The sequence below is a fragment of the Hyposmocoma kahamanoa genome, unplaced genomic scaffold (assembly GCF_003589595.1).
Source record: "Hyposmocoma kahamanoa isolate Upper Pololo Valley unplaced genomic scaffold, ASM358959v1 100213, whole genome shotgun sequence".
NCBI classification, from domain to species: Eukaryota; Metazoa; Arthropoda; class Insecta; order Lepidoptera; family Cosmopterigidae; genus Hyposmocoma; species Hyposmocoma kahamanoa.
The window spans coordinates 2,703-24,634 of NW_020653273.1; the positions used below are offsets into that span (position 1 = coordinate 2,703).

Genomic DNA, 21,932 nt, shown 5'->3' on the forward strand with positions numbered 1-21,932 from the left:
TACTATAACATTGGAATAATTGATGTGTATATAATTTTATTGTTTGATTTTATTTAGAAACGAATTACATTCTTCTGTATAAAAATGTGTATAAGAAAATATACTTTTTGTTTTGATACACAATTGTTTTTAGATAAACAGTAGTTAAGTTATTTTATCGGCATTCAAGGGCAGAAAAACGATCACCTACGAAAAAGTTTCAATCAAATATAATCTAGGTTAATTACGGCTGCTCCATAACAAAACCTAGTAAGTGTTTTAGACAACATTTTACAGTAGAGTCCAAAAACATAATTATATTATAGCAAGGTCGCACTTAAACAATTTTCCTTTTAAAATAAAAAGTAGGGTGGCAATCAACGAACATATTGATGTTAAAATTTTATCACAACTTATATATTACATATTTTATTAACCATTACTAACTTTGAATATTTGTGTACATAAGTAAAGTTACTGTAGCAGCCAGAATTAAAACACAGCATGAGCATTAGCTAGGTATTTGGTTTAGTTGTTACATTAGAAAATTTGAAATAAAATTTGATTTTATTTGACTAATCAAGTTAATAAAACGACTAAGATTTTCAATATCAGTAAAGTTTATTTACTACTTTAAATCCTACCAAGTCTCTAGTACTTGCTATGTTTTGTATTGGTTAAAGCAACTTACAAGATGTTTGACTGATCACGAACCAGACTAGGTGTGCCTTACTAGGTTTTAAGGTTTAGAAATGTGGCCTATTATTGATGGTCATACTAGCATGTCATACTGATATGACCACAGAAATGGGAAAAATGATATGACCAGCATTAACAAACGCCCTGTGGCAAATGTGCTTGACTTAAATAATTAAGTACAATCTCGCTCAAAATATAAAACAAAGGATATATTAATTTGTCAAAAAGAATCCGATGTAAACCTGTTTATACTTATTGATACTTATTGCGTAACTGGCTTGGCACAAGTGTGATTTTTCCTTTATAGTGAGACGTTTGAAATAACGGTTTCTATCACCTACTCAAATACAAAATATTTAAGAATTTGTCAACTTTTCACTTCTAACTTTACTACCGTTCCATATAGACTCCGCTATTATAACAGCCGTGTTAATGCCGACTAAATATGACCACAAATACAAACCATTCTTATTGGTCATATCAGTATGATATGCTAGTATGACCACTAATAAACAGCAGGAAATCTGGTAAGTTATAGAATTTTGAAGCAGCTGTCACCGCAAGTTGGTGAGTACTTAGTAAGGGAGTAGTATTCCGTTAAAAAAATATTTTCACAAAAAAAATGTCCTTACCAAATTTTGCTCTGGAGCAGCAGAGTTAAAGAAATTAGATTCTAAAATGTACTAGCACGAAAAGCGATTGTTCACGCTACGCAATGCATCTTTAATCATGCAACGACGCTTCGTCGTTACTGGACAGTATATCATCAAAGAGCGTTGCTGCATCGCCTCCTACATGCTTTGTTGGAGCTATAACTTCAGCTTTCCATAAATCGAAATCGTTCATGATAGTTACGGCACAACCGAACTTAGTAACAGGCGGATAATTGAGATCGCTTGAACCGCCGACGCTTAAACGTTCCGAAGTTTCCTTCTCTATACGCTCTAAACGTTCTATAGCCGATAACGCATCGCCAGGTGGCCTCTGGTTGAAGTCAATGTCGATGTCGATTCTAGACAAAATTGAAAAATTCAATTATTGTTATAATTATTAATACAAAGATCGAACACTCAGAAAAAATTCCTTCGATCCGGTCGAAGTTTGTGAGTGAGTGTTTTTTCTGAGTGTTGATCTTTGTATTAACAAACTAGTGGAGAATTTCACAAAAAATAATTGAATACCAATTCAATAAAAATTTAATTAATACAGTGAATAGCGACATCTCTCGCCAAGACTGGTAGCTGTAAAGGTACTAACTGGATGATAAATCTGTCATAGATTTCTCATAGATGGCGCTACGACTAAAAAGTCGTTGATAGACGAAGTACAAAGACACGACGCAAGCACATAGAAAAATTCGTGAGGTCCGTTGGTTCGTTCCGTGGCTTAGTTGGTATAGCGTCTGGCACGGTATGCAAGAAGACGTCGGTTCGAATCCGACCGGATCGAAGGAATTTTTTCTGAGTGTTTTTTCTGAGTGTTCGATCTTTGTATTAATAATTATAACAAACTAGTGGAGTAATTTCACAAAAAATAATTGAATATCAATTTAATAAAAATTTAATTAATTCAATTATTATTTATTTTTCTTATTATATCGTGAAGCTTTACACAAAGTGTTGGTATCCAAACTTCGGAACCGTCAAGCCAAAATTCGGATTTGTTTTAATAATAAATATTACGACGACGAACAAGTCGTGTGCCTGGTGGTAAGTGATACACCTGTCCATAACAGTTGCAGTGCCACTCAGAGCTTTAAATCACAAAGATCTGAGGGGCACTGCCACTGTGCCCGACACTCTGAGACATAAGTTGGCAAGTCCCATGTGCCTATAATTTCACCAGCACCCTTGCCCTTCGAAACCAGAACGCAGTAATGTTCACATTACTGCTTGGCTGCAGAAATAGGTAAGGAGGCAGTACTTATCTGGACGAACTCTTCACAAGGAGCTTTACAGCTACCAATTTTACAATTAGATTTTTAAATATAGGATTTACAAGAGTGTCGTAAGACCCATTCTTACATACGGTTGTGAAGCTTGGACACTTACACTTAAAGAAGAAAACAAACTCCTTGTAGCTGAGAGAAAGGTTCTAAGGAATATTAGGGCCAGTGCAACGGGAGAACGGTAGGTGGAGAGTCCGCACTAACGTTGAAATAAAAGAGCTCGTCACCCAGCCAAACATCATCGGCGAAAGCAAAGCACACGTACTCCGATGGCTCAACCATTTATAATAGGAGAGTATCGAAACGTGAAGAGAGCCTATCTGGGTCGACCTAATGGACGAAGACCGGTTGGTCGTCACAGACATTGCTGGAGCGAGGCCGTGGAAGCGGACCTGCGCGAACTACAAGCCATCAATTGGCGACAGATGCTCAAGACCGAAGAAAATGGCATCATCTTGTTTCGGAGGCCGGGACACATTTTGGGTCGCTGAGCCTGCGGAGTCAGTAAGTTCTTCTTATATTAAACAACATCACATACGTCGCTCTGATAGAAAAGTTGTTGTTTCTTTAACCCTATATAAGTCTTCTTAACCTTTTTCTAGTCATGGATCGCTATGTGACGATGTGACCTCCTTAAATCGTCATCCCACCTTTTTATCGCAATTTCTCTGGGTTTCTGGCCACTTGTTTTTAAATTTTGAATCGTTCTTTAATTCAGTTGCCTCACCATTTTGTTTTTGTTTCATTCCATCGCCACTCCCTGCTTGACCGTGGCAGCGAACAGTATTTTTAATTGCGTCCAATTTTCATTCTTTTACGAGTTTTAATACCAATCTGTATTAACTACTACTAAATCATGTGCCTATTTTTATACCAATCTGTGACACTATATAACTCGGACAAAGGTTAAGAAACCCTGCTGTGTAGGTACCTATGCTATATAAAAAAGCGATCACCTAGTTGAGGCTATAAGCGCAAAAGTGGTGTAACACGTTTATTTTTTTCTACAAATATTACTTTAAATGATATCTACTAAAGGACAAAATTATTTTTATATTTGGATGCTATTTACATGTATAAAAAATTATTATTACTTTAAAGGTCATAATAATATACGATTACTGTGTATAAAATTTGTTTAGCTAATTTTAAATCCCTCATTTGTCGTACAACACTTTTGCGCTGGTAGACTCAGTTAGAAAGGATCTCAATTCGACACCGTTGAACCTTTTCGCATAATATGATAACTGAACAACTAAATGACGGCCGGATTTATAATCGTCACTTAAATGAAAATAAAAACCTCTTCCAGCTTTGTGCATTTGTTATCGCCTTTCTCATTCATCTTCATACATGCATCCCTCTCGCACATACTTTTCTTATAAATTATTCTTTGTATATACCTTCCCCGTGACCTTCGAGTACGCCTGACATATAAAATAGAAGAGATACTGACAGATAAAAAAAATAATAGAGAAAAAGCTAACGAATTTTGGGTATTTATATCATATATAAATACCCAAATATACTAATCGTGAACCTCATTAAACGGGAAGAGCGGCGTTCGCTCGAAGACAGAGAAAGTTAAACTTCAGTGCCTCAAGACCCTTTCGGAAATATCTTCTCTCCTCCAAATGATACAGTAACCACCGTCACTTCGTCTCTAGGACCTCCATATCCCGGAACTCATCTCGTGTTTGTTCCGGTGGTTTTTTCCGCAAAGCTTCCGCGCTAACAACCATTTTTGACGGCAGTCTGCTACTTACTCGAAGGTTTATAAGTTGTCGTCTCGATGAATGCAAATTGAAACGCATTCTGCGTTGTATTTCTTTAGCTAGTAATGTCAAGAACTTGAATAACAAAAATTAGGAAATTAAATTTTTTTTTTGGATCTAAGAGGTTACGCATGGCGACTTTCAGCAGCATTGCAAACGCGCTACTGCATCGATTCAAACGCGCGACTGCATCGACTCAAACGCGCGACTGTATCGACTCAAACGCGCGGCTGCATCGATACAAACGCGCGACTGCATCGACTCAAACGCGCGACTGCATCGACTCAAACGCGCGACTGCATCGACTTATACGGGCGACTGCATCGATACAAACGCACGACTACATCGATTCAAACGCGCGACTGCATCGACTCAAACGCGCGACTGCATCGATACAAACGCACGTCTAAATCGACTCAAACGCGCGACTGCATCGACCCAAACGCGCGACTGCATCGACTCCAACGCGCGACTGTATCGATACAAACGCGCGACTGCATCGACTCAAACGCGCGACTGCATCGACTCAAACGCGCGACTGCATCGACTCAAAGGCGCGACTGCATTGATACAAACGCGCGACTGAATCGATACAGTCGCTTATGTTGAGTAATTATGTACGAAAAATCTTCTTGTAGGTTGGAGTGAACTCCCGGGGTGTCGATTGTACATAGGGCTTTCTCCCGGAAATTCCCTGTTCCGGAAATACCGGAAAATCCCAGTATAGTTCCAATTCTATTCTAATTTGATTTTACGATCTTATGTTATGTTAAATTTAATAGTAATTATTTCTCAAATAGATATTATATAACCTTTAATTTATTAGAGAACGAAGTTTTTCTTTATTATTTATGGTATTATTATTACGTAAATTTCATTGAAAAGGTACAGATAACCCGGAAAAAAAAGTAAAAAAGCATATTTACTGGTTACAGTTTAAGCTTTTCAAGAAATACCGAGAATACCGGGAGTGCTGGTACCTACTGAACTTATCCCAGCACCGAGAATCAAAATTTTAGGAACCGGACCGGTTCTGCAAGCCTTAAGACACCACTTTACGAATCATCAACTTACACTTTCGAGTTTTTTCCACACTACGCGTTAGACTAGATAGCGTCTAATTCTCTGTAGCTGTAAAGTTTATATGCTATAAAAGTTACAAAGTTAATTACGCCAGCATTACAATGTAGAAATTTTATAGCGTTCTGACGTCATCTATAAAAAACGCTACATAACTACTGCGTTCCTGCAATTAGGCAATAATTATCGTTATACAAAAAATGGGGAGATCAATTATTACGTAGGATCTCGATTAAACATTACAATGACATGAAAAGCCACTTTCCAAGTGTGTCAACTTGTTTTATGTGTGTTCGGGACTAAACTGGCCCGAAGTTTTTGTTTAAGATTCTCGAGTAGTCAAGTTGGTAAACATAGTTTTGTGTGCGTAACTACTACATGTACTTATTGTACAAATACACTACGGATCGATCAAACAATAAATGTATAGAAAATATGACAAATATTATATTATGGTATTTACAATACGAGAATATACATAGAGAACTATGTCATTAAGTAATACATAGCCATAACTATAGCAATGGTCGTAATAGGGTGTTCCAAATGAGTGGATAAATGTCTACAACTACATACAGACGAGTACGTTTATTTTACGATGCAGTAAGACTATTTCCGAAAATCCGAAATACGAAAAAAGTAATTAAGGCGAGTACTCATACCTCAATGAGAGACCGCAGTGCGTTGACAATTAATATTAATAAAACAAGAACAGGCAGAGAAAATTTGACACAGATCGACAAGCGCCCGAAGGCGATTGACGGAGCAGTGGTCGGCGCGGTGCGTCGTAGAACCACTGGACAATTTTCAAATTTTGGGTTAAATGTAAATTTAATAACTATAGCGCTTAAGTTAAAACCCAAATTAAAACGTGTGTGAGCACCCTCCGTAAAATGTCCAAAATATATTAGTCATTTAGTAAAAGTTCTAAAACAATTCTAAAAAGCAATCTTTCTATTTGTAAAAAGATAAAACAAGAGAAAAATAACTTAATGTGTGCTCACTCGGTTCTCACAGAGGGCCAGTCAGATCTACAGATGTATTAAGTTTACATATAATATTATTGTACTAGTTCTTAGTAAAAGTTTTGTTAAACTATCGTTTTTAATTACGGATAGATCGGTGCCTTTTTCAAATTTTTACAAATACTTTCTTACGCTCACTCAATCCGCACGTATTTTAAAGGAACGATTTCTTAAGAACCAAATAAGAGAATTAAATTTCGTTTATGTCTAGATTTAGGAAAAGCTACATATGATTTTGTAAAATATAAAACAAGCCACTAATGTGAAACGTTTTTGAGTTATATTTTTCACTCAATCCTCACATTTCTGCAAAATAACGTCAATATCTTTGGATTTGTAAATATTACAGACTGTAATTGGCAAAATTTAAGTTGTAATTTACTACTAATTATCTGCTGTTCCAGATTTCGTTTTTATTGTTTAATTAAAAAGATATTCGTTTTTATTTTATGTATGAAAATTTATAATGCAAGGTGACGCGTTATGAAAATACCAAAATGAGCATGTAATTTAGGTACCTAGGTATTAATATGAAGTGTTAATTATTGAATATACTTACGTTATAGTCATCATAACAACTTCATTACCTTTCAAATTAACAAATACGTGCTCAGGCACCATTCTTATATTATTTAGGTATTTATTGAATATTGGCTATAGAGTCACCGGTAACGAATACTTGAGAACTCAAATCGTAACTGAACTACAAATTCGCGCCATTTTTTTCACTCAAACTTTTATATATATTTTAAACATTTTACAGAGGGTGCTCACTCAATCGACACACATGTAAATTAAACAGGTTCTCTGTAGTACTTAAGAGAAATATCTCCATTTAAAAATTGTGAAAAGTTAGATATTTTGTTCTTAAATAATTCGTTTTAGATTTTAATTTTAGCCTGTTTTCATTATTTCATATGACCGAGTAAAGTCCGCTCTATCGTGTAACGAATTAGCACATTTTTTAGACAATATTATTATCCTTATGTGTATCGTATATTTTTTGTAGAATCATTATTTTTTTGCATTTGGTAGTTTTAATCGCTCCATGCACTCCTTGAATCTATATACCTATAGACATTTATCTACAGACTTGGAACACCCTATTCCGAACACTACTTGTTACAAATAAAAACTTTGATAACAATACGGCACTATTTCATCTACTTAGGGTGTAAGCATACGATCTGCTTTTGATTACATTGCAATTGCAGTATAGCAACTAAAATGCTTTTGAAAAGCAGTGTTCATACAGCACTCAACAATTCAAGGGCAGTAATTTAACACAGGAAGGTGTAATAACAGATAGGGACTTAGGATCACAAAAAAGAGTGACTTTTTTATGATACCAAGTCACGGGACGAACAAGACTTGGTGGTCAGCGACATGTCTGTCCGTAACAGTTGCAGTGCCACTGAGTCATTGACAAGTCTTATGTGCCTGTAATTTCACCAGCACCCTGCAGCACCGAAACGCAGTTATGCTCATGCAAGCATTACTTATTATTTATTTCCTGGACGACCTACGTGACCGAATAGCTTGCACACTGGTTTTCATGGTGTCGTCATATCTGAGGTCGCGGGTTCAATCCCCGGCCTAACTTTTGTACATTATCTCGGGTCTGGATGTTTCTGGTATCGTCGTTGTTTCCGATTTTCCATTAATTATTATTATTATTATCAATTAATACACTAGCAGCTCTGCGAGCTGATGCGTGTATATCACTGCACTTGTATATTATTCGTTTCCAAAATGTTTATCAAGTCTAGCTTTGAAACTGTTCACTGTCTGTGCACTAATAACAGTTTCTGGGAGCGAATTCCACAAGTTCACAACGCGAAATGGTAAGAAGTGTTTTCTAGGGTTGCTAGCACACGGAGGCATGTTTAACTTTAGAGAGTGGCCTCTCAATTGATGATTATGATTCAATATGTACATATCTTGCATATTGCGCACATTGTAGTACCCATTGAGTATTTTGTAAGTCTCTATGAGATCTCCTCGGTTCCTTCGCTGCTCCAAAGTAGTTAACTTTAGTTCATGGAGGCGCTCTTCGTAAGATAAGTTTTTTAAAGACTGAACCATTTTCGTTGCTCTCCTTTGTACTTTCTCCAACATAAGAATGTCCTTTTTGAAATAAGGACACCAAATTTGAAAAGCATATTCCAATAATGGACGTATATATGTTTTGTATATTTGGATAAATAATTCCTTAGTAATATTGTAAAATGCTTTTCTTATCATGTACATCATAGAATTAGCTCTTCTGGTTATGGTCATGATGTGTACGTCCCATTTAAGGTTACTGGTTATTGTAACACCAAGATCTTTTTGTGCATTAACAGCCTGAAGAGTTATGTTATCCACAGTATAACCAAGTTTCGGATTACTATTTCCTATATGCAATACTGTACACTTTGTAGCATTCAATGAAAGAAGCCAGAGTTTTGTCCATTGTACAATGCGGTCCAAATCCTGTTGTATGGTATTGTGAGCTATTAGAGGGTTTCCTATAAGCTTGGTATCATCTGCATATATTGACAGGTCTGACTGAATGACATTCTTTAAGTCTGTGATGAAGATAACAAACAGAATTGGCCCAAGGACCGATCCTTGTGGGACGCCACTGTGAACGTCAAAATCATCTGACAGAGTATCACCTACTCTTACTTTAAACTTTCTGTCACTTAGGAAGTTCTCAATCCACTTTAGGAGCTGTCCACGGATTCCAAGGTGACTGAGTTTCGCAATTAGCCTTTTAATAGGGACTTGGTCAAATGCCTTCTCAAAGTCTAGATATATCACATCAGTAGGGTGGCGCTTATCCCAGTTGTGTGTCCATTTGTCAAGGCACGTGAGAAGATTCGTAACTGTAGATCTCTTTGGTACGAAGCCATGCTGTTCATCTACGATAATGTTCTCCACATTCATAAAAGTTCTTAGCTCAGCTGCCACAATCTTCTCCATAACTTTACAAACAATGCTCGTCAAACTTATGGGACGGTAATTAACAGCAACATACTTGTCACCTTTTTTATATATGGGAGTAACATGTGCCTTTTTCCATTGTTGTGGTAATCGTCCATTAGTAAATGATAAATTCATAATGTGCGCTAACTGCTGGCTTAAAACATTGCTACATTTTTTTAATAATATTGCCGGCAAGGCATCTGGTCCCATAGCAGTAGAGTCATTGAAAGTTTTTAAAGCTTTGGCTACTTTCTCTGGTGTGAAGGTCAGCAGTTCTATTGTATTTACTACTCTTGGCATTTGTACTTCTGGGATTGACACATTTGAGGGTTCTATTACAAAAGATTTTTCGAATTGACGAGCAAATAAGTTGGCGATTATCTTTTGGTCACAAGTAATACTTCCACTATCATCTTTTAACAACATGGGAACCGAAACTGTTGAGTGCAATTGTTGTCGTACGTAAGAATAAAATGTTTTAGGTCCACTTTTTACAATCCCTTTTTCAAACTCCATTCTGAGCTTCCGGACTTTATTTACCAATTGGTTATTAACCTTCCTATATGCTTTATATGCAGCTTCAGAACCGTTTTGGGTGTACTGTTTCCACAGATCCATTTTGTGATCGACTTCATCTAATATTTGTTGATTAATCCACGGTTTATTGACATTAGGTCTTTTAAATTTAGTTTTCAAAGGAATGTTTTTTTCAATAGCACTATGAATTTTTTGTGAAAAATTTGTCCAGGCATCATCAACATCACTAACTTGAGTATCTATTATGTTTTGTTTGTTTAAGACATCTTCCATTAGTTCCTCATAATTTACTGTAAAAAAGTTTCTTCGGGGCTGTTGGGTACTTGATTTACTGGCCGATTTATCTTCGCACTGTATTGTCGCTACAAGAACTTGATGATCGCTTTTTCCAATATTTGGATAGTGTTCAACACTAGTGCATAAGTTTTGTTCATTACATAGAATGAGATCAAGTAGCGATTCCTCATTATTCCGCTGTCTTGTCACCTTATTTACAAGTTGATACAGGTTACTGTCTACATACAAGTCAACAAATCTTCCATGGAGAGTGTTATATCTATCAGTATCAGTATCAAGCAATGGCCATTTTAAATCAGGTAGATTGAAATCGCCCATTATCAACAATGGCACATTTCCATCAGATGCTTCTTTAATGGTTTCGAATAAAAGCCTATCCGTTTCTTCAAATATGTAATGAGTTGGCCGGTAGACGCCAGCTAGTATTATTTTTAAATTACCATACTTCACATCCAACCATAATGCTTCCACTTCAGAATATTTGTTGTAAGTAGGATGTGGAGTCGCCAGTATGGGCTTTCCGTGAAGCTTATTTGATACATAAATAGCGACACCTCCCCACCCAGTACCCTTAATTCTATCATGTCGAAATAGTACGTAGCCTTTGATGTCAACTAGACTATTGTTAATACTTGGCTTCAGATGTGTTTCAGTAATAATAATGAAAGTAGGCCTTAGTCTACTGACCTCAACAATAAGCAAATCTCGTTTAGCCACAATCGATGCCAGGTTCGTATATAAAACGGTCATTTCTATAATCTTATCGTTTATAACTTTTTTGAATTCACTATTTTGGGGGTATTGTTTATATATTTTATAGTTAAATCACTTTCTCCATTTTCAATCCTTTGTTTAAGCTCCTCTCGCAATTTTTTAAGGAAGTCTCGTTGATATGGAGTCAGATCATTCTTAGCCGATATTCCAGACCGAAGTTTATTGCTGTTCTTTAGTAAGTTTAGTGCAGCTTTTTTGTTGGAAAATATTAACTTGACGGGGCGAGGAGAAGAGGTTTGCCCGGGTTTACCAAGACGAATTACGGCGACGGGTGATCCCGACTCCGGTATATCGGCTAGGGCTTGTAGTACCTGCTTTTTATCATGTTCAACACATACCTCTTTGTCCCGAACAGCATCTCCAGTTTGCCGCCGACACTCACCAACGCCGGACATAATTACATTAGCACTACGCTTTTTCCTTTCTGCCAATTCGCCCAGGATGCATTCCATATTTGTATTTTGATTTTGGTTCTCTTTTAAAGTCTCAATTTCCTTTTGAAGTTGGGAAACCGTGTTTCTTAATGCAGGTAATTGACGGACTCCGAGTTCACAGTCAGGACACAAATATTTTAGGGTAGGAGATTGTAATATAATCACTCTCAACTCCGTAGCCAGCAACCCACTGCACTTTACACAAATATGCCTTTCACAGCCATAGCACTGTATTTTAGGGTTTTTTTCATCAATTTTAGGCACATCTTTTACACATTTCAAACAGACAGGCATTTTATATGAACCCAGTAGATGAAAACGTAACACTTTTAAAGTTATGAACTTTTGAAGTTATGAACACTATTATATTTTAAAAGAATAGCTTAAAACGGTTAAAATCAACACGAAATTCGCGTTTTAAGCATAAAATAACCACAAAAACTAATTAAAAAACGAAATAAATCAGAGCCAGAGTAAAAACACAAGTGCACTTCTTGAATGCGGGTAGTAGAAAAAAAACTTATTTATATATATATACAGGGTGTAACAGCAAGGTGTAGTCATATTTGAAGGTCGGATTCAGTTAATGGTATGAAACTATTTAGCAAAGTTGTTTTAGTACAAACTACGTTATTTATGGAAATTTCGCCATGAACAGTTTCGATCAGCTGATGTGATTTAACGAAAATAAATAGTCACATCACATCTCTATTGAGTATCATAATACAACCAAATTACGTAACTTGAAAAAATTGTGAAATTCAGGCATGTTATTGTAAATGATAAAGTACTTAATGCCATATTCTTATTACTATGTTATAATTTACTAAATTTATTATTATTTTATTCATGTAATATGCGTGTGAACATTTAATGAAAAATAAATATTATCGATTACTTTGCCAAAATACACTAGTTCATAATAAAACTATTATTTAAAACTTAGTACATAATAACGTAATATGGTTTCGTTAACTTCATATCTTCAAACATACAAAATACACAAATTTCCATTTAATATCCATTAAAAAACTAATGTCCTCTAAAAAACACATATTTAAAGTTATCTCTGTTTCTTTTTACCATACGCATTCATCTATTGTATTTTAATGAATGAAATTTGTCTCTTTCTATCCGTCGGTACTGTTCTAACGCATGGCGGCGTCGGTATGTTTCTTCTAACGCATGACGCAATATGACGCAATTATCTGACTAATACTTCGCACCCTTACAATGAAAGCGACCCAAATCAAAAAATTAAAAAATGAGTTTATACCGTAAAACCATCTTAAAAAAATATTTTGTTACATTAGTCACACTGTGGTGAAGATGAAATTGTGCAATTAAAGCTCGAATAGCACTGATTCATAAAGGTCCCTTTCATTTTGTTCTTTCAGTTTAAAAATTCTACTCCCGCGTCGAAATATTAACGCCGCATTTATTGTTGAATCTGCATTTGCAAAGACAACACGCTGCCACTGACGGATTAGCATTTGAGCCATTTTCGTTCCGAAAATCATATTCAAAAATCACTAGTAGCAGTAGAGCTCCTTGTGAGTTCGTCCAGGGTAGTACTGCCACATTACCGTGTTACAGTTTTGAAGGGTAAGGGTGCTGGTGAAATTACAGGCACATGGGACTTGTCAACTATGTCTCAGAGAGATGGACGCCGTAGAAGTAGCCTTCGAGCGGCAGTGCTACTGTTATGGACAGGCGTGACGCTTTCCACCGGGTACACGACTTGTTCGACCCGTCGCTTAATATTTAAAAAAAAAAAATTTTTTAGTAACTTACTTTTTAAAGGGACTTACTTTTTTGTTTCGTGGACTTTTTTCTTTTTTAATTGTGAAACAGGGACCACAAAACAATATCAAGGGTTATGACATCTTGCTTAGCTGATGAACATTAAAAAGACTTAATTCTTAATACGTTAAATGATAACAAAAAATCGTTAAAAAAAAGACCTATTGGCGACTAGTTTTTGTAAATTATGTTTTTAAATTGTTGAACATTAAAATGATCAGAAACAATTTTCAGTTGTAAAGTTCCATTTTTCCTCATTATTTTCAAAGACTAATAAGGCCATCACTTTTAGTACTTCAAGAGTAGGTAATAAATAAAATAATATGAAAATATGAAAAAACTTGAAATCTTATTTTCTTTTTTATTCCCAAAAAGTTGAAATTTTGTATTGGGACACTTTCATCGTAAAGGTGCAACCTGAAGGTCGGTAAACGTCAAGAAATTAGTTTTGATCGTTGACCACGAATTAATTATTGTAATTTTAATTTAATTTAATTTTTTTTTTATGATTGATTTAGTGTCTGTTTAAGTATATCTAAATGTTTTAAAATGAATGTTGAGCACAGTAATAATTGGGCACAGATATGCCTGTTGTATTAATTTTTAAGTGTTTTTATTTTCCTCACTTTCTGTATCTGATGTCTGTACATTGTGCCATAAATAAAAAATAAAAAATAAAAATAAAATAAATTTTCATCACTTGCTTGGAAATGAAAATATCGTGAGAAAACTTGGATTTCGGAGATAATTGCCGAAATCTTCAAAGATGCGAGAATGTCAAGTTTCCAACCACTTACTATGCAAGTGCAGTGGACTAAACCTTGTGCAAAAAATAGTACTTTACTAACTTACATACGTCTATTGCTGAGCGCACGTTTCTAACAACAGGCTTACGCTTAATTTGACTTATCTACACACGACAACTTTCTGGGTATGGGTTTATTACATGGTGAAATTGAAATAATTAATATCCGTTGAACCTATTAAGGTTCTTACTTCCTAATAATATCTACTCATCTAAAGAAATATTTTAGAATAGTTTAAATTAGCAATAGTGTAAAACCATAAAAAATCTTACCTAAATAAACAAAGTATCAAGATTAGTCGCCTTGCGTACGCGATACGTAATCGTAGCGAAGTCGCAAGCCTTTGGCGGCAACTTTGGCGGCAAAAATATCACCTTTGATTTTCGCCGCCAGCATTTGATTTTATACATGGTGATGTGGATTAGTGGTTAATGTTAGACTCGTTTCGGAGGTCGTGGATTCGATTCTCATAGTTGACTGGCTCTATGGGGTAGTTGTTAGAGTGTTAGGTTTTCTTTTCGGATGTCGTAGATTTGATTCCCATAGTCGACTGCCTCCATAGTCTAGTGGTTAGAGCGTTAGGCTTTCTTTTCGGAAGTCGTGGATTTGATTCCCATAGTCGACTGCCTCTATGGTGTAGTGGTTAGAGTGTTAGGCTTTCGTTTCGGCGGTTGTGGATTTGATTCCCATAGTCGACTGCCTCCATGGTGTAGTGGTTAGTGTTAGGCTTTGTTTTCGGAGGTCGTGGATTTGATTCCTATAGTCGACTGCCTCCATGGTGTAGTGGTTAGAGTGTTAGGCTTTCGTTTCGGAGGTCGTGGATTTGATTCCTATAGTCGACTGCCTCCATGGTGTAGTGGTTAGTGTGTTAGGCTTTCGTTTCGGACGTCGTGAGTTTCCGATGGGTGACTGCCTCCTTAGTGCAGTATATCCGTAATCACTCAGTCAGTTCTTGCATTATGTGGAAGTGGTACGGGTGATGGTCAGAGCTTGTTTACAAACAAAGGCGTATGCAGTGCAACGTTGAAGGTCGTAGACGTAGGATATAGGTATTCGTTTAATGTGTATGTAATGATGTAATTTGTATCAGGAGAAGGGTCTTATTTCAAAAGGATGGTAATAATTTTAATTTCACCCTGTAGGTACATTATGAAAACGTTACCCTATATTCCAAAATTTGCGTTTCAGTCGGCGTCCTTTGATGTGCCGCCGCTGAGGCAGAGGTGCTATTTTTTAATTTTTTGTAACAGTCTGTAATTGCCGTTTGCGTTGTGAGGACTAAATAGGTGTCATCGGTTTGTTTGTGTCTTGTTTTTGTGTTTATTTAAACTATGTCACGCTTAAGCAATAGTGATTACTAAGAGATGATGTTGTGCGTAGGCGCAGCCGATGGGAGCTTGCGCCAGCCTCGCCAAATTTATTGGGCAAAGTTTATTGATGGCGTCCCAGAAAATCGACGTCGACCATTTCCTGCTGTGGAATGCTTCAGGAAGATGGTTATGAGACTTCATAATAGTGTATCATTCCGTGGTTCCAGTTCTGAAGGCCGGCCGAGTTCACGAGACGCAGAATTCGAGGCAGATGTTTTGGAACGTTTTCTCGGCAATCCAAAGACAAGTACTCGTCGTGCTGCGGCAGCCTTTGGTGGTGTGAACCATATGAGTGTGTGGCGTGTGCTACGGGATGATGGCCAGCACCCATACCATTTTCAAAGAACGCAGGAGCTGTTACAAGCGGACTATGATCTACGTTTGGCATTTTGCCGCTGGTACCGCGACCAGGTTGGGAGGTCTCCCGACTTCGCTTCGTCGGTACTGTGGACAGACGAGGCGTCATTTACGCGTGCGGGCATTATCAATATGCATAATGAACATTTTTGGACTCATTTGAATCCCCGCGTATCAAGGGAATCAAATTTTCAACACCAGTGGCGGATTAACGTGTGGGCTGGTATAATAGGTTGTGCCGTCATCGGTCCAGTGTTTTTGCCGGCAAGTCTGAATGGGGCCAATTATTTAAGATTCCTAACAGAAGACTTGGGTGACGTTCTGATGGCCCTGCCAGTGACACAATACGTGAGACTCGTGATGGAACACGGGATGACTTTCTAGCACGATGGAGCACCCGCACATTTTGCTCGAAATGTACGTTCCCATCTGAACGACCGTCTCCCGCAGTGGATTGGGCGGGGAGGTCCTGTACCCTGGCCAGCGTGGTCCCCAGACTTGACACCGCTCGATTTTTTTTGTGGGGTCATATAAAAATATTGTTTATGCGGAGTCCTGTGAAAGCGCAGAAGAAATGAGGCAGCGGATCGAAATGGCGTTTAGTCAAATCACTCGGCAGATGCTTCAAAGAGTAGAGCAGTCTCTGTACCGACGCACGGAAATATGCATATTGCATGGAGGTCGGCATTTTGAACCTTACCTGTAAATGTGTGAAATGTGCCAGCAGTGCGTGTAGTGATTGTACTTATTATTCAAAATTATCGTAAACAAGTCAATATTTCGTACATTGTACAACAGTGAATTACAATTCGTAGGAAATTCATTAAAACGTGTATGAATTGCACAGTAGGTAAGTACCAATTAAAAAAGTATCCACTATTGTAAAATTGTCGTAAATAAATGTATTAATACAAAATTATGTAGAATGTGTATACGATGAAGGCGTGCGTAACTACGGGCTTAATAAGTAAATAAAAATCCTTTAAATTGTATGTAAATAAGTACGTACCTAGGTATGGTAAAATAATATTGTTAGAAATAATTCGATTTTTCTAGGTATTTAAAGATTTTGTTACTTAATATTAACGTGTTATCAACATATTCAAATCATGTTTTTACAGTGGCATTTCAATTGTAGTCAGCTGTTCTTTCGCCCCGCTTGCGGCCGCCCAGGTTTCATTAATGAATTTGTGAAGTCGTAGTAACGTAACTAGCAATAGAGTTGTGACGCAGTGGTTGTTTCGGACAATCACTATTTATACAAACATAATTAAAGTTATATCAACATTAAAAGTCACTTATTTTTATTTGATATTTTGCACAGAGGGTCTAGATCAAGTATAGGTTTGGCTCCTTTAATATGACTACACCTTGCGGTTACACCCTGTATATATAAATTGCTTTAGTTACTTTGAGATCAGTGCATCGTATATGATATTATAGAATATTTATTTAGTACTTGGACGTAGTTAAACAAAAAGGGTATGCACATCCAGTCACTTTCGAGATACGGCAGTTTGAAGTTTCAAAATATTTCTCAGTCTTGTTTTATTTTCAAAACTTATAATGTCTTGTAACTTCAGAGATATTTATTTATGTTTATGCGTTGGATTTTTGAGGTTAGACTTTAGGAACCGTTTGGTTGATATAGCTCATTTTTTGATAATTTTGTGGATTGGATCTTTTTTGCTAACTACGTCCAGTCAATAATCGAGGCGTCCTGATTAGGGGCCACGCCCACCCCTGACTCAGGGCCCTTGAAATTCGGTGTACAGTCGAAAAGCATCACGCGTAACCACCTTAGTACACACTCAATATCTAGCATACGTAACAATTTGGCCACAATTTTAATCAACAATGTTAGCAATTTTGTTTACCCAGTTTTTTCTTTGAATTTTTCCCAATCGCCAAGCCGCGGCATCATGGGTATTTCCGCCGCGAACGCCCGTGAAGTACCCTCCAAAGTCTGCTCATACTTTTTGTAGAACCTGCTTGCTTCTGGCAACAAAATATACTCATATTAAAAAATGTTACCTTGAGATTTTAGGATAATAAATTCAAACGTCAAACGTAAACACGCAAACGCTACGTCTATGTTCTTTTGAAGAACATTTAAACAAATCTTAGAAAGGTAATAAAGCGTTTCTTAGAACCGGATAGCTCGATTGCTCCTTTTCTCTAGATTTATAACAGGTTTTACTGAAGGCGTGTGCAGTTACATGCAGCTATAGATGCAGAATGCAAAGAGAAAACTAGTTTTGCAATAGCTAGGGACAGAGCCCCCGGTTATCTCATCAAGGCCTCGCCTTGTGTGCAGTTGTAAGTTAGCCATGTTAACAAAGAGCGTTCAATTTCACAACTTTCCACTATGGCGTAATCACTTTGCAGAGGCATAAATGTCAATCCCGTATTGACTTTTGTTTGGCGACGTAAGATACAAGATTCAAAGCGTGGTAAAACAAACATCGCAACTGAATTTGGAAAACATAAATAATACTTTACAAATGAGACCAAGTGACGCTGACGAGACGAACAGGTCCTGGCGATAAGTGACACGCTTGTCCGTAACAATTGCAGTGCCACTCAAAGGTCTGAGGGGCACTGCCACTGCGCCCGTCACCCTGAGACATAAGTTGACAACTCCTACGTGCCTGCAATTGCCTCCGTGGTCGAACGGTTACCATGCCGAACTGCCACGCAGAGGTCCCAGGTTCGATTCCCGGGCCAGAGGAAATATTTGTATGGTCAACGTTTATTACTCTCTCGTGAGTTTGGTTGCAATTTGTGGTTGTCTATGTGTGCGACCATGGCACCCGCAATACAGGGTTTCTCTAATACGGGGCTATGTTGGGTGTGTGCGTTATTATCATTATTACAAATTCACCAGCACCCTTACCTTTCCAAAGCGGAAGCGTAATGTTCACATTATTGCTTCGCGGCAGAAATAGGTAAGGTGGCAGTACTTCCCTGGACGAACTCTTTCACAAGAAATTTTACTGCACATTAAAATTAATTAATTCAAAAACTAAAAAACAAACATTGTTAAGTCAGTGCGTGCCACAGACGCACATAGTTTTCGTATTCTTCACGTCATTTTTTGCCAGGTACAAAACTTTAAATTAGAAAAAATATACAATGTCACCTAAATTTAAAATCTATTTCAAATTCATTTACAGGTAACTATTACCTGCCAACTTTTAAAGATTAAATAAGAGAAAAAGAATCAATTGAAGAAATAATGCGATCCAGATTTCTTACGACTAACATTATCACAGTTTAACCTTGAAGTAATTATTTGCAATTGTCTATTGCAAATAATTATGTGCAAGAAGCAATTGCAAATAATTAGTTAATTTAACGGAAATATATAAAAAGGAAAATGAAATTAAAATAAATATATGTTGCAAGTACAAGATAAAGAGCACGCCAATCTTGATATTCTTCTTTGTATTCTTTATAAAATTTCAGGACTTTCGTTCCAGAGAACATGCCAGTCCTATTCTAATTGTTACATAGTTTACAGCATTGACTTACAATTATATGGACGTCGGGTCCGCGCTAAAAAGTGTCCGAACTTATAGGGCGTTACAATCGTATACAGAGCGTCATTCACGCTTTAGTCTTCGTTTGTTCGACTGACAGCGAAGCAAGCAGAATTAGACAGTACTGCGATGACATTACAATTTAAATTCAACGTTTTAGCTTTTTCATATTCCTTTACATGTCACTACATTTAAATAGGTTGACTTGGGACATTTTTTTCGTGGTTTTTGTATTAGACCCATCGTTCATTTATTTGTAAGTCAATGGTTTACAGTAAAAATGTTAATTTTTTATTGTAATTATCATGCTCTAACTTTAAATTCAACTTAAAAAAAAAAGTTCTTCAAAGTTTCATGAACTTAGCGTTCGGTGCCCTCACTTAGGTATCCACTATTTCTATAACACTTAGTACTAAGTACAGGCGGAATATTTTCTTGAAATTTAAATGGGACCAATACTGAGGTACCCTCTTTTTGAAGTCGGTTAAAAATGAATAACATTTTATTAAATTTGACCAACTTCAGCTGTCCCGATTCTTTTCATCCGATACAATAAAATAATTCTTGTAGGAAACTGAGGGTCGTATTCTAGAACTCTACTCAATGCTCAAGTCAGGACTTAAGTATGATTTAAAGCATTCGAAATCATACTCAAGTCCCTGCCCTTAGGGTCGTATTTCCAGTGCTTGTGTTGCCAGTGCAATCTTGACTTGAGCATTGAGTAGAGTTCTAGAATATGACCCTGAGTCTATCAACATTTAAAAAAAATTGTCTATTTTATTAATTTTGTATGAAATGTCTTCATACTAAGTACTAAGTATCTTAATAATAATAACGCACACACTCAACATAGCTCCGCATTAAGGAAACTCTGTGTCGGGGGTACCATGAATACGCACATAGACAACCACAAATTACACCCATACTCGTGAGACAAATAAATGTTGGCTATACAAATGTTCCGGCATGGTAACCGTTCGGCCACGCAGGCAGTTAAAAGTACCTAGTACTAAATGCTATTCAAATAGTGAATACCTAAGTGAGGGCACCGACCTGACCTAACGTTTATTGTCAAGCATAAGCTATTACAACAAATCAATAGGAAACACGATGTACTTAAATCGAAGTTAGGAACTAATAATTTGCTATTTTTAAACTTATTCGAGTGACCACTCCAAAAAACTCGGAAATCCACTTCGTCACAGGCTTGGTTTTTAGCCGACGGATGATTATCCGTCGGCTATAATTATATACCGCATGTGTCAGTGTGTTTTCTTTGTAACTACTTATGGTATCTTTTTGCGCTATTGTATTTTACGACGATTGCAAATGAATGTATTGAGAAATTTAATACCATGTTTCATAATACACTTTTTCTATAGAGGCACTATGGAGATAGCGATGACTTGCAAATTTTTGATGATTGCGGAACACTTTTTTTGTAAACTAGCGAGCGCTAGCGACATCTCGTACCTTTGGTGGCTACATGTGATCAATTGATCATATATCAAAACGTTGCTTTTGTGACATGAAAGTCATAAGAATAATACGAATTACACGTAACAAAATCATTTATAAAAGTGTTTTTTAAGAAAATCCTAAGCCGTAGAATGGACTATGAACCTGTCTTAGGAACTATTAAGTCTATTTTTGTGAAAACAATTTTGGCATAGTCAATTTATTGATCAAGCGTGAGCTGTCCATAAAAGTTATTAAAATTTTTCAAATTTTTTCCTAGTGCTGATCGATGACGATCGAAAACATCGGGACAGCAGAAGTTCGTCAAACAAAATGTTTTTCATACAAAATAAATAAAATTGACTATTATTTTAATGCTGATAGATTTCTTGTATTGGAAGAAAAGAATCGGGACAATAAAAGTTGGTCAAATTTCAAAAAATATGACTCTTTTGTACGAAAAATGTTTTTTTAATTAAATTTTATCATAGCTTAAAAAATTTTAATCAATTGAGTATGCCAAAAATGTTTTCATAAAAAAAAGACTTAATAGCTCCTAAGACAGTTTCCTTGTATCTTCTATGGTTTCGGATTTCCTCATATTGTCCCATTTAAAAAACACTCTATACATGTGAAATTTTATAACTCTTTTATTTAATAAAAAAAGTTGTCGACTAGTTTCGTTCCATTTCTAAACCCCTCTCCTTAAAAACTGTCATTTATATTTGTCACTTACGTAAATAAATGAGAAGACATATAATAGTGAGCCTATTTATAGACACACTGCGGAGCACAGGCGTCCTCTCAATGAGAAGGCTTGGGCTGTAATCCTCACGTAAACCCAATGCAGATTAGGAACACATCATCAAATTTAGAGGCTTTAGTACAAGTAGAGCTCCTAGTTTTTTTTATTGTGTGCGTTAACTTATGTCTAGGGTGACGGGAGCAGTGGCAGTGCCCCTCAGACCTTTGCGATTTAAAGCTCTGAGTGGCACTGCAACTGTTATGGACAGGCGTGTAGCTTACAACGTTTGTGCCGTGGGGCGACGGCTTAAGAATACATTGTCGCCTCCCCATA

General features: G+C 36.6%; 1 protein-coding gene across 1 annotated transcript; it reads right to left on the reverse strand.

Moving 5' to 3' along the window:
* Positions 1 to 962: 962 nt before the first annotated feature.
* On the reverse strand, positions 963 to 17,852 carry LOC113229736 (the record flags this gene model as incomplete). Its single annotated transcript, XM_026463421.1, has 2 exons — positions 963 to 1,690; positions 17,732 to 17,852. Coding segments are annotated over 2 exons (410 nt in total), but the record flags the coding sequence as incomplete, so codon positions are not given.
* Positions 17,853 to 21,932: the final 4,080 nt, after the last annotated feature.